Raw genomic sequence first — 12,887 nt, 5'->3', positions numbered from 1 at the left:
CAGTTTGGTTCATGCTGACCATGAACCAAACTGACCATAGTTTGAACTATGTGCAAACCAAGCATCTCTTATGCAATTTTCACTGTACATTGAGAAAAGGGACTCTGCAAATAAGGAGGGATACATGAAAAATTCCTGACTATATTAGCAAATCTTTTTCTGCAGAAAAAACTGACAAAGTGCTGAGCATCTGACACCCAGGACAAACCAAGTAACCATGCTCTTCCAGTCTAGAGCAGCATCTGCAGCACTGAGCACCATGTCCTACACAGGGGAGCCAGGTGTCTCAACAGACACTAACCACAGTAAAAAGCCATCATGCTACTGATTTTAAAGGCACCAAACACCCTCATGACACTAAATACATTTGTAACCATCCTGGTAGAGTAGCTTATGATTCCTACAAACTTCTCTAAGTTTTATCCCTGTGTTTTCCTCCACCTCTTTTAAACCTAAAACAGGGGTTTATTCTGTGCCCTCTTCTTTCTACATCTCTCTTTCTGATGTCTGTTCCAGCATCTCTGCTCCACTGAAACCCCAAGTATTTCCTTCTAATCTAGCCTTCAGTTCCTTACACATTACAATATTTTAGGGGCCATTGGCATTTTCTGATCACTCTGCCCTGATACTTATCTTACTATGTCCCATTTTTGGCCACTCCTTGCTTTTGTTAAATAATTTCTGTCATCTGTACTTTCAAATGCTTCCTCTTCTGCTGATTTTACCTTCCAGTTTTCTTTCTTCCTGTACTTCTGCATGAGCTTCCAAACTTGCTAAAATGCTTCTTTCCCTCCTTGATCTGCCAGTGTTGTGTATCAAAGTCAAACGAAAAGTTATAAGAAAAAGGTGAAAACAAAATTTACAAAGAATAAATATTTTTAAAACAAACAAACAAAAAACCCCCATGAAAACCAAAACAACAAAACTGAAACAAACACATAAAAAAACCACCCCAAAAAGTGAAAAAAAAAAAATCCCAAACAAAAACAACAAACCAACAAAAAAAAAACAGGAAAAAAACCCCAACTAGTCATGCCTTTTGGGAAGCATGGAGTTTTGGAAAAAAGCACTTAAGAAAGTGTACTGGAAGACCCAGAGTTAATTGGCAAAGCAATTACAATTTGCAAAGCAAAGGAAATCGGCCACATTGCTGGGGCTGATGGAATGCAGACAGCGATCAGACAGTTCAGACAAACTGAAATAATACTGGCCAGACTGAGGCAGAGTACAGCAGGAGTTCAAAGAGGGAGTGCCCCTCCCCTGCCCCACCAGCACACACCAAGGACCCTGTTCCCCACTGCAGCCAGAGGAGCCAGCCAGCGAGATCTGCCTGGAAAAGCCTTGAGAGACCTGCAAGGAAGGGTGGTATGTTGGGAGGAATCACAAGTGCAGAGCTGTGCTAGCAACATCAGCACTTCCTCAGAGTAGCAGCAGGGATGAAGATGAGGGCTCAGAGAGAGGGGAAAAAGAAAAGTGAAGGCGTTTATTATCTGCAGGCTAGGTGCAGATGAGCAGCACCCTGCCAGCAACAGAGAAACTGCCAATGGATGAAAGGCACTGGCAGAAAAGGCAAATTAAATTCAGGCTCAATGCTGACAATCTTAGCTCCACTACTGGAGCAGGTGAGCAACATGAACAAGTAAATACATATCATAAACTACAGCCAGTAATTTCATGGAAAAGGAAAACACCCATTACCAAGGTTAAATTCTGTCAAATCCTGGTACCACAAAGTGTGTGCAATTCCCTGAAGAAAAAGTAACCAAAACAGCAGAGACAGAATTAGAATGCATCTTTTCAAGTATAAATAAGCTCCCAACAAAGCAAAACACGGAGCAGTACAACTGACCTTCGTGCAACTTACTCTTCCTGACTGAGGAAGCAGCTAAAAAAGAGCAGGCTCAGGAATGGCCCTGGGAATTGGTGACAGAGACAGAGCAGTCAAGGCACATGGGCAAAAAAAGGTGATGAAACAAGCTCTGCTCATCATCCCACAAACCCAGGACTGCTTAGGTCCTGATTAATTAAACACTTGTATAAAGAAGGCTTTGCCCCTGCCTGAGAGGGGAGAGGAGAATGATGGTTCACACCAAACCACTTCTGGGGCTTGAGGTGCTTACAGCTGGTGGCCCAGCCAGCATGTGGAGACAAACCAAGCATCAACTTGGCAAAACCTTTTTCCACAAACCATCATTCAGGTTGTATTTAGCACTGAAAATGTTTCTAGAACCCATATGAATTTAGATCCATTTAGATATTTACATTGCTGCCAAGTGGCTGATGCCATCTCTCATCTTTCCTATGTGTCCCTATCTGCCTTCCCACAAAAAAGTGGGCACCGACTTGCCTTGCTGCTGTGGGACACCTCTGTTCTGAACACCCTTGGAACCTGAGGGAGTTGTGGGTCAGCAGCCACAGTCCCTGTGGTTATAGGGCCCAGAACAGAAGGCAGTGAGGTGGCTCAGAGCATGAGGCAATTATATGGCCAAGGATGGCTGTTTGGGAAGCTGGGATACCTGTGCCATGAAAGATGATCCACTGTGAGAGAAAGAAGAGGCTGGGTGGGGTGAAGGGCCCCTTTCCTGAGGATCACACCACTCTGCTGCCTCCTGGGCTGCCCTCCATCTCCCCTTGGATGCTTCAGGCTCCAGCCTCCTCCTCAGCCCATGCCTGGGATTCCCTGGACAAGATGGTGCCCACAAGATTCTGGGGAACAGGGAGGGGGAACGTGGCCCTTTATGACCCCCCCCACTGATGCAGTTCCCTGAAAATGTTCAGCTCCACACACTCAGCAGCGGTACTCCCAGGGAGATGAGGCTCAGCCTCCCTCTGGCCACTGCGCTGGCACAACAGGAGACCCACAAGTTCCAGGTTCACCCTTGCTGTACTCTAGATTTAAAAACAAACCTTTTCACTGTCTTTTTGTTGTTGTTGTTCCCCAAGAAAAAGAAGCAACACACGAGCTGGTAAAGATCTTAATAATGCCTTTGTTCTTAACCCCTTGGCCTGGATGTTACTTTGAATTTCCAAGTAGATGCAACTAACTACTCCCTCCCATTGGTGTGAGAGTACAGACTGTGGGGCAGAACCTTTGGTCACAGAACTTACTCTTACACAAGCATGCATTGATGTTTTCAAGACATGGGAGAAGCCTCATTTTGCAATTGCTATTTACTCCTTATGTAAAGCAGACAATTATTACCAAGGTACACCTCTGGAAATTATAGTCCAGTCCAGGTTCAATGGAAGAACTTGGTTTTGGCAGATTGTTTATTTTTCATTTTTGATGGAAAACAAACAAAACAGTCCCAACTGGCCTGTTTACAACAAAACACGGATGGTGGCAGCTACTGCAGAGCGAGCTGCTGCAGCAGGTAATGGAGGCTGTTAGTACAGGGTGGTCTGGACAGGATATTCTCAGCCTATTATAAATTTTCTTCTGCAGCTCAGATGGGGTTAATAGCACCCAGACATGACTACTGCAATTTTACAGAAAATTGCATTATGAAATATAAATAAAACTAACTTAGGAAGTGAAGCATTTACAAGAAGGGCTGCAGGCATCTTAACTAGGCTCAAATGAGTGGCAGCTTTGAGAAAGCTGGTGGGAGTTGCCAACAACAAATATATGGGCCAAGCCCACACTAATGCCATGGAAATAAATAAATAGCCTCTTCAAGGAAGGTAAAAAGGCTTATTTAGAATGGCAGGAAAAATACACATATCATAAATGCAGACAGATTATCCCCACTCCAAGAGAGCTCTACTAGGCAATTCTGCGGCCATCACAGGCAATGACACAGATAAACTATTTTTACTGGTGAATGGAATGCAACAGCATGTGACCATGAACTACTGTTTGGTGAGTGTGAATTTACATATTTCAGTGAAACACAGGCTACCATGTAAGGCTACTAGTTCCTAATGCTCACAACTCAGAACACATGAGGAAAAGAAAGTCAAAAAGATAACACATGCCTGTCATAGTCAAGCTTTCAATGTGTATGCAGTGTTTTTACATTACTGACTAGCACTGGCTGTCAATTTCCAACTGGTAAAAAAACAAACAAACAAAGAATATTTGAGCTGTCAGAAATCAACATCGAGGTCACTGGAGTAAGAAGGGAAAGCCCCAAGGATGATGCAAAGGCCTGGGACTTACCATTTTTAGTTCTGATGGAAAACAGTGACATGGAAAAGGAAAAATAGCCCCAGACGTGACAATCTTACCACACAGGGGTATCAGACCTACACTGTAATCTGTGACAGCTTAATCCCCTTCTTTTAGAAGCTGAGGAATAAAACCCCACATTAACCTCTTTTACCCCTTAAAAAACCCCCAGGACAGCTCGAATGGGAAACAGATAATGCTGAAATAGCTAAGCCTTAGGAAATGATAAAATCACAATTAGGGATCTTTTGAGGGGCACTGATGCTTCAAGGGGACTCAAGTCCACCCAAAATCTTTGGAATGCCTCAAATGATTCAACATCTTAAAGACTGGCTACTTGAATATTATTATTATTCTGTGTAGTTGATTTAAATTATTTATTATGGCAACACAAATTATTTTCCTGTGATGTCTTAGGAGAGCTTAATGTCAGCAAAATCCCAGACCATCAAAGCATCTCAAAGCATCAGGAACTCTCTCCAGATGAAGAACATCAAAGGCCTTTGCACTTTGGCACGGGAAAGTCTTCTCAGGAAAACAGAAATACAGAGCAGCTCTGGTCAAGATCCCAGTGTACTCTGGCTTGGCTCATGACACATACAGGCTATGAATTTCTAACATCATGAAAAGGGTGAGTATCCAAGGCCCAGATTCACAACTGTTTCCACCCACGGCACATGGGTCTTTCTGAAATCTCACACCATATGTAAATCAGCCAGCTTATTTCCTTTTCTGGAAAGTCTTTCTCAGCTATTACTGCAAGTCAAATAAAAGCACTGGAATTAGGAAGTGACTGTAAGAGGCAATAGTGCAGAGCAAGAACAAATAGGAAAGGGAAACTCAACAAAATATATAAATTCCTGAGGCTAGGAGGAAGAACCCCATAATTACTCCATTCCCAAGTGCCAGAACCTACAAGGCAGTCTCTGTCCTCAGGAGGGCATCCTGCCTTTCTCCATCCTGCAGATGTCAGTAATTTCAAACCACCAGATGAAAGATGATGTCCATCTTCCCTCACATCTGCCTGGACCTGCAGGTGAGAGGAGGCAGAGCCTCTCTGTTACTGCAGCACACAGAAACATCTCCAGAAGACAGCATCATTCCTCTGCCCTGCCCCTGTGGTGTGGGGGAGATGCACAGGAGGGCACCCCTGTGAGATCCAAGCCATTCTAAACCAGTCCAAACTCATGACAGGAAGGTGTGTGCAGGAATACATGCTGTTCTGGCACACCACTACACAAATCTGTCATAGTTAACATGAGTACATGAAGAGATGACACAAGAGTTTATTTATAAAGGTGGTATGTAATCTTGGCAAATTATTTGGGGATCTGCTGAGGCCAGACAAACTGCAGGCCAAGTTCCAAGAAAACAAACACCCACCTGACTGGAAGTGGGTGAAGAAGCACCAGGTTCACAACCTACCTGCAGCACCTACCCCAGCAGCAGGGGAGGGATGTTCTGGCCCAGGACAAGCATGGCACAGCCACCTGAGATCTGGGCTTCCCCACTTGCTGCATCAATGAACCTCCCAACCAAGCTCCAGGGTGATCCACATTGCTCCCTATAACCCTGGTATGGAGGGGTTTGACAGCTGGCTTACCAGCAAAGCTGAGTTAATAGAAGAAATAACAATTGCTGATTTTGAGTGTATCCATAGCAAGGAAGAAGACAAGGCCATCAGCATGGAAACAGAAAAGATACATGAAAATTTTTGTAAGCTAGATTACGTGCCTAAGTAGATGTGTATACATGCCTTATTAAATTTCTGTAAAACTTTTGCCAATTATAGTGACACTAATTGCTTTGCACCAATGAATGTAATGTTACTGTGATGCAGTTAATGACTTAAGATCACGCTTTGTTAAGAGTATATAAGCTGGAGAGCACGCAGAATAAAAAACTTTTTTCTTCTTAGACCCTGATCACGTGTGGATGTCACAGGTGACACCCTGGGCTCTCCCCTGGAGCCTGTGGGAGCAGCCTGGGCTGTGACCATGGGCCTGGAGATGCTGGCTGCCTTACACACACCAGAGCAGGATGCCTCAGCACCTCTGGTCACCCTGACCCCTGGCAGCCCCCCTGCCCTGCCTGCAGAGCACATCCTTCCCCCCACAGCTAAACAATGCCCACAAAGTGCTTTGGGAAAGGTGCTGCCGGGAACAGTGCTGCCTCACCAGTGTCCCTCTAAGCACACAAACAGCACATGGAGGCTTCATGGTAGAGACACTCCCTTCAGGAGAGGGTGCTTTGAAGGGGATACCTGGGTTAGCAGCTTGCACAGAGAGGAAATAGATACTTCAGACATCCCTCCCTTCACAGCTATAGGCCTACAGTGTGCTTTGGGAATGGCGCTGCCTCACCAGTGTCCCTCTAAGCACACAAACACCACATACAGGCTTCATGGTACAGACACTCCCCTCAGGAGAGGGTGCTTTGAAGGGGATACCTGGGTTAGCAGCTTGCACAGAGAGGAAATACACGCTTCAGACATCCCTCCCCTCACAGCTAGAGGCCCACAGTGTGCTTTGGGAATGGCGCTGCCCTCTGAGCAAAGGCCTCACCAGTGTCCTAAGCACACAAACACCACATGGAGGCTTCATGGGAGACACTCCCCTCAGGAGTGGTGCTTTGAGGGGGATACCTGGGTTAGCAGCTTGCACAGAGAGGAAATACACACTTCAGACATCCCTCCCCTCACAGCTCCAGGCCCACATTGTGCTTTGGGAATGGCGCTGCCCTCTGAGCAAAGGCCTCACCAGTGTCCCTCTAAGCACACAAACACCACATGGAGGCTTCATGAGAGACACTCCCCTCAGCAGAGGGTGCTTTGAGGGGGATACCTGGGTTAGCAGCTTGCACAGAGAGGAAACACACACCTCAGACACCACCTGGCCCCATTTCTCCCACGTGCACTGAGGAACCTCGGGGCAATCAGCTCGGCAGAGAGCGATACCGTGCGTGCCCAGGCAGGTGAGGTGAGATGGCGTGTGAGGGATTGCGGGAGCCAGCCCCGAGCATGGGAATGAACCTGCCGGTGTAGGTGTGCTCCTCGGGGTGTGTGTGCACGCAGGCAAGAGGGGGGAGTTTATACATTACATTAAATGTCCAACTTCACCTTTCTGGCAGACAGTCTTCTCACACAAACACATTCACCTGCCCATTCACATCCATACTCAGGAAATTGGCACTGCTTTGTAGCGGCCTGGATGCCTGAAGGTCAGAGCACACATGGTGCAGGGATAAGAAGCCAATGTTCTGGGAAAGCAAAGGGATACTGAAGATGTACACAGTGAGGAGTTAGAAGTCTCGTGTAATATATAATGTAAAGTAATTCATGCTTAAGGAGAGATGTATAAAATAAAAATGGTAAAAGGAATTTAACATCCAACCAGCCTCTGACCAGTAGCAACCTGGAGACAGGTTACCACACTGGAATTACAAAACTCCTGGTGGCAGCAGGAGAACAATGCCTAATTCGCTAATAGAAAAATGGAGATGGGGCTTCCTCAGGAGCCATCAGGGAAAACCCACGGACTATCATCACTTGACAGATATCATCAATCAAGATAACCCAAGTCGCCAAGAAACATACATCTGACTTCCCCTGACACGATCAGCTCCTGCCACTACTCAGGAAACAGCGACTGTCCAACCCTGCACAGTGAAAGAAAAACTTCATACATCTGCGGGGTAACAAAAGAAATTGGGGCACCTCTGCCTCAGGCATAAAAACTGTATAAAACAGCACAGCTGGAAACAGCACTGGTGAACAGAGGGGAATCTGATTCGATAGAGGTCAGATCTATGTTCACCCAGCGCCAATCCCGGGCTCGACACTGTCTCTTTGGCTGTGGTTTTTGAGGACCGTATTTTGGTCACAAAAATAATTTTATTATTAATTAATGCATTTATTAATTTTATTATTTATTTATTATTTATTAGTTTGGCTTTCTTGTTGATCATTTCTAACATCTTGCCATAAGGACTTCTTTATTTGTACATTTCCATGGTTTCTTCTGAACCCATCCTATTTTCCACTCAGAGAGTGGGAATGTACACTCCTGAGTTAGCAAAGCAGCAGTCTGAAACCCTAAACGAGACACAAACCACTACCACAATCCAAGATAGGAAGATAACATACTCCCAGTGCTATTTACTCACAACAATCAAATGTGGAGGAACAGGGGCAGGTCGAAGCAGTTGGGAAGGGCAAGTTAAGAAAGGGGCCCCCAACTCCTTGTTCCTACAAGCTGCAATTCCCAGGATTCCAACCTGATCCTGAACACCTTCCCTGTGCCTGGCTCAGTGTGACACACACACCTGCAATAAAAGAAATCAGTGTAAACGATTTATAGACTCCTGAAATACCATGGTCTTTGCAGCAGAAACACCAGATTCTGCACAGCAATGGCTGGGAATGACCTCACCTCCAAGTTTCTTCAGGGATGGGGCTGTGTTTTCATCATGCTGATGCAAGTTTTTAGAGCCAAGGAGGATTGCTGCACATCCTGCCTGCAAACACAGCCCATTGACATCAGCCTCACTCCCTCAGTCATACCCTTCTGCACTGCTGGGCATAGAAGAGAAAAACAGAGGGAGCAGGAGGAGTTGTCAGACCCACCACTTCTTCCATCCAAACAGCACTGCAGCAGCTATGGAAATGGCAGTATTTTGGGAGGAGGGTTTTCCCTCTCCCTGCCCTGAATTACAGCAGTAAAGGCAGGATGCAGGACTTGCTAACCAGACCTCTGTGTTTTCTCCCTCCCAAACACCTCATTCACCCTTTAAATAATAAAGTTTCCCCATCTGCAGCAGGAGCAAAGTGTGCTGTGTAGCAGCTCATAAAGATGAGGAAAACATTCCTAGTGGAGAGCCCACTCCAGAGAGGTTAGTGCCTGTCAGCAGCAGCAATAGACTCTCTCCAGCTTTCTGGGTTTCCTGGCAGGGAGGCAGTGTCCTGCCTGTTACAACTTGTTTTGAATGACAACAGGCCACATTCCACGTGAGGAGAGTGTGCCCATCTTCAGCTCACAGCAGGCTGCTTGTTTCTCTTCACTCAGCTACAGACATGTTTAAGATTCCTATAAACACCTATTGAGCAGCAAACCAGCCAAACATGCTCAATTAAAAAAAATAAAAAGGACCAGAAGGCAAACCCCACAACAACAGAAACACCCTCCTACCCATGAGCAAACAGTTCTGCCAACAAGGCTCCCTGGAAAGAACATGCAAGAATATCACCTTAATACACTCACATCACAAGGAAAAAAGCCAAGTTATTTTCCTTTACCTGACCGACTACTCATTTCAGCATCACCTTCAAAGGAAAGCCATCACTCACAAGAGCCCATACTGCCCTCTGTGCCTGGCCAGCCCACCCCAACCTCCCTGAAAGCTCAACTTTCCCAATCAACTTTGGCACACAGAAATGCCAAGCCATGGCACACACCAGGCACGAGTTCTGCACCTCAGGCTGATCCCTCACAACCTTTCACTTTAACATTACAGCAAAGCTTTCCTCAGGCCAGAGACTCTCCCAGCACATGGTGATGAAGCATCACGAATGCCAATGGATACTGATGATTACAGGATATTCTCCTAAACTCCTCATTCACTTTTATCCAAACTATTTTATATGCTTGAGTGTGTTGCACAGCAGAGCTGCAAACACCTCAAGAGAGGACAGTTGGGGCCCCAATTTTTAAGCATCACTTACTCAAACCCCCATCCCTGGGTGTTGATCTGCTCTCTCCAGCACACACTGACCTGGGGGGTAAGAGGAGAAGAGGAGCATAAAGCTCAGGAGGATCCACATGCCTGAAGACTTGCTCTAAGCCAGACTTGAGAGCAGGGATGCTGTGGGGGCATCAGAGGGGCTTGTGCTCTATCTCATGCAGGGCTGAGAGGAAAAGTAATATTTTCTCTGAGTCCTTACAGCTTTGCAAGAGGAAGACTCACTTTCTGGAAAAGCAAACTTGGCTTTCCATATACAGGCTGTACTATAATGCCTTTTAGGGAGGCAAGAAGAAACTCCATTACAGGCACAGGATGGAAACACTGATCTCCTGTAGATCTTTCAAGCCCAACAGCTTTTCACCTTTCTGGCCTCAATGAGAGAGCCTTTTAGCCTTTTGTCTAGAAAAATTACCCAATAAAGAGCTTTTGAATTTTATCATTAATAACTGGGAAGGCTGTGGCATCAGCTAAGTTGGGGTGGCAGCTCTTGGTCGGGCCCAGAAGTGACTTACAATAGGGTTCCCACCTGGCACATGCAACAGAAAACAATGCAGAAAGAAGGCAAAAACTATTCATTCACTGCTTGCAGAGTCACTCCCCCCCTCAGCTTCCCAGGACCCTGAAAAGAGTCACCACATGGAGTCACAAACACAGCCGTCCCTCTCCCCAAAGAAGAAAATATTACTTAGCTTTAACAGCCAAAAGAAAACAAATACTATTTGTCTTCTGCTCAGATTTCTGATTTCTCTTAAAACAAAACAGGCTTTTAGAGGCAGCAGGGCAAGAGGAAGGGTGGGGAAGGTCACAGATTAACCTTCCTCCTGTTAGCAGGTTCCAGGATTCTGGCTACAAGGCCAAGAAAACATGACACCAAGTGCCCAGTGTGACCACAGCCCCCTGTGATGCTGAGCCATGAGGAACAGCCTGCCAGAGGATTTTACCCTCCCACCCTTTCCAGCAGCATTTAAATACCTCCTGTTTGCAATGAGCAGACACGTCTCTGGTGGATTTGAGAGACCCTGGAATTTTATATAATTGAACTTTAATATAATGCAATTATTTTGTTCATGTTCTGTTTTGGTTGGTACAAACTGCAGTCATCTCACTGTTTCCAGTTTCAGTCTTAAAACAGAATGACTTTTATAACAGAGATGTAAAAATAACCCTGTGTTAAAGCAAAGAGGAATAACCCAATTCACTAAGAAAGTTGTTTTCTCCTGCACATCTCTGCTGTCCCCACTCTCTCAGCCCATTTCTCCCATCCCCTCCTTCTCCCTCGGCATTGCTGGCAGTGAAAGGACCATCAGCTGTGCAACTCCAAATACCTGACTCAGCCCCTCTCTCCTCATAACCACTATTTTAAATACTTCTCAGTTGTTTTCTCCCTTGGTTCTACACAAGCCCTCTGCTCACCTGTACAAATCTTCTCTGAGCATTTTTGGTGGGGTTTTGCCAAAGTGATGTATACAGTAAAAGGCATGGTGAGATTGCAGGAAAGATGTAATGCAAAGCAGACTCATAGGGCAATTCATCTTCTCATTCCACCGAGCATAAAAAGAGGATTATTACTAGAAGACTTATCCTAACCAAAGAAATCAGACCTGTTACACTGCTGGAACAATAAATAGGTGTTTTTAGCCTTAATATCATGCATAATACAGAACAAAAATACAAGCTGAATCCTGCAATGGACTTTGTGGGAGTAGACATTCATGGTGCTCCTTGCACAGACACAGTCCAAAGCTTTAAGACTGAAACCAAGCCTGACTCGTGGGAGTAAAAATTAGGAGGTTTATAACACTTAATGAAAGGACCAATATACTGGAAAGTATCAATAGTTAAACACTAACATGTAGCTGAACAATACTTGCAAATGAGATTAGTACCAAGTACTGGCATCGTTTAATAAACAGCAGCACATCACAGGCTCTTACAAAACCGTGAGCCATTCGAAACTTTTCTGTAACTCAAAAAGAGAAGCTCAAAAAGTCACACGACACTGACAGAACGTTCCTCTACTTCAGAAAGCAAAGCGCAGCTCACTGCACTTTGCCTGAGCCCCGCTGTACTCCCCAAAGTTTGCACGCAGCGAGCCCGTTAGAGGGCGGGCAGGGCGCCTCTCCCGGCGCGCATCCCCTCCCGCTCCGCAGCCACTTCTCCTCGCATCAAAGCCGCCTTCAAAGCATCTCTGCTGCCTTACAGGTTCGCACCAAGGCACCAAGAATGAGAGACATCTCAAAGCCGTGGCTCCGGGCTCTATAGCTCCAGCACGGTCAGCTTTCGATAGGTCTCCCGGTAGACAGGGGGTGAGAGCCAAAAGGCAGGCCAAAAGCAGGGAAGGGAAGCCCCAGCGCCCGAGCACTCCCGGGGGCCAAAGCCGCGCTCCGACCCCCGCGGCTGCGCTCACCCGCGCTCCCCGCCGGCCTGGAAAGGGGGCACCGCACGGGCTCCCGAGGATAGCGGGGTGCCGGGGCTGCGAAGGACGGGACCCCCCGCTCCCTCCCTTCCCCTCCGGCCCCGCTCCCGCTCCCGGGGATCACTCACTGCGCTCCGGGGCAGCCCCGCCGCCGGCCGCCGCCGCCACCAGCTCCAGGTAGGCAGCCCAGAGCCCGAGGGCGAGCGCGCCCAGGGCCAGCAGCAGCCGCAGCTGCCTCCGGCGCCGCAGCCGCGCCAGCAGCCGGCCCCGCATGGCGCCGCTCAGGGCGCCGGGCCCCCGCCGCCCCGGGCCATGGCTCCGGCCGCGCCGCTCCGGCCGCACGACCCCGCCGCTCCCGCCGTGCGCGGCGCGGGGCGGGCCCAGGTGCGCGCAGCGTCCGCCCCCGCGGGCAGCTCCGGCCCCCGCTGCCGCCGCCCCCCGCACCTGCCTCCGCCCCGCGGGGCCAGCCCCCGGGCAGCGCTGCCGGAGGGCTCCGCTCCCGCCCTGGCCGCTGAATTCCGCCGCAGTGGCAGCTCCGGACCTCCCTCACGGCCGCTCTCC

At 47.6% G+C, this 12,887-nt stretch overlaps 1 protein-coding gene across 3 annotated transcripts in view; it reads right to left on the bottom strand.

Moving 5' to 3' along the window:
• B4GALNT3 (beta-1,4-N-acetyl-galactosaminyltransferase 3) overlaps window positions 1–12,655 on the bottom strand; it is a 67,259-nt gene extending 54,604 nt beyond the window's left edge. For all 3 annotated transcript variants that reach the window (XM_084205422.1, XM_084205424.1, XM_084205423.1), the window contains exon 1: window positions 12,455–12,655. In XM_084205422.1, coding sequence (XP_084061548.1) covers window positions 12,455–12,599 — 145 coding nt within the window. In that variant the 5' untranslated portion in view covers window positions 12,600–12,655. The remainder of the gene's footprint in view (window positions 1–12,454) is intronic.
• Between the last annotated feature and the right edge of the window lie 232 nt (window positions 12,656–12,887).

This window comes from Fringilla coelebs (assembly GCF_963513975.1).
Source record: "Fringilla coelebs genome assembly, chromosome: 5".
NCBI classification, from domain to species: Eukaryota; Metazoa; Chordata; class Aves; order Passeriformes; family Fringillidae; genus Fringilla; species Fringilla coelebs.
Note: the sequence above shows the minus strand (reverse complement) of the source record. Positions and strands in the feature narration are given on the sequence as shown.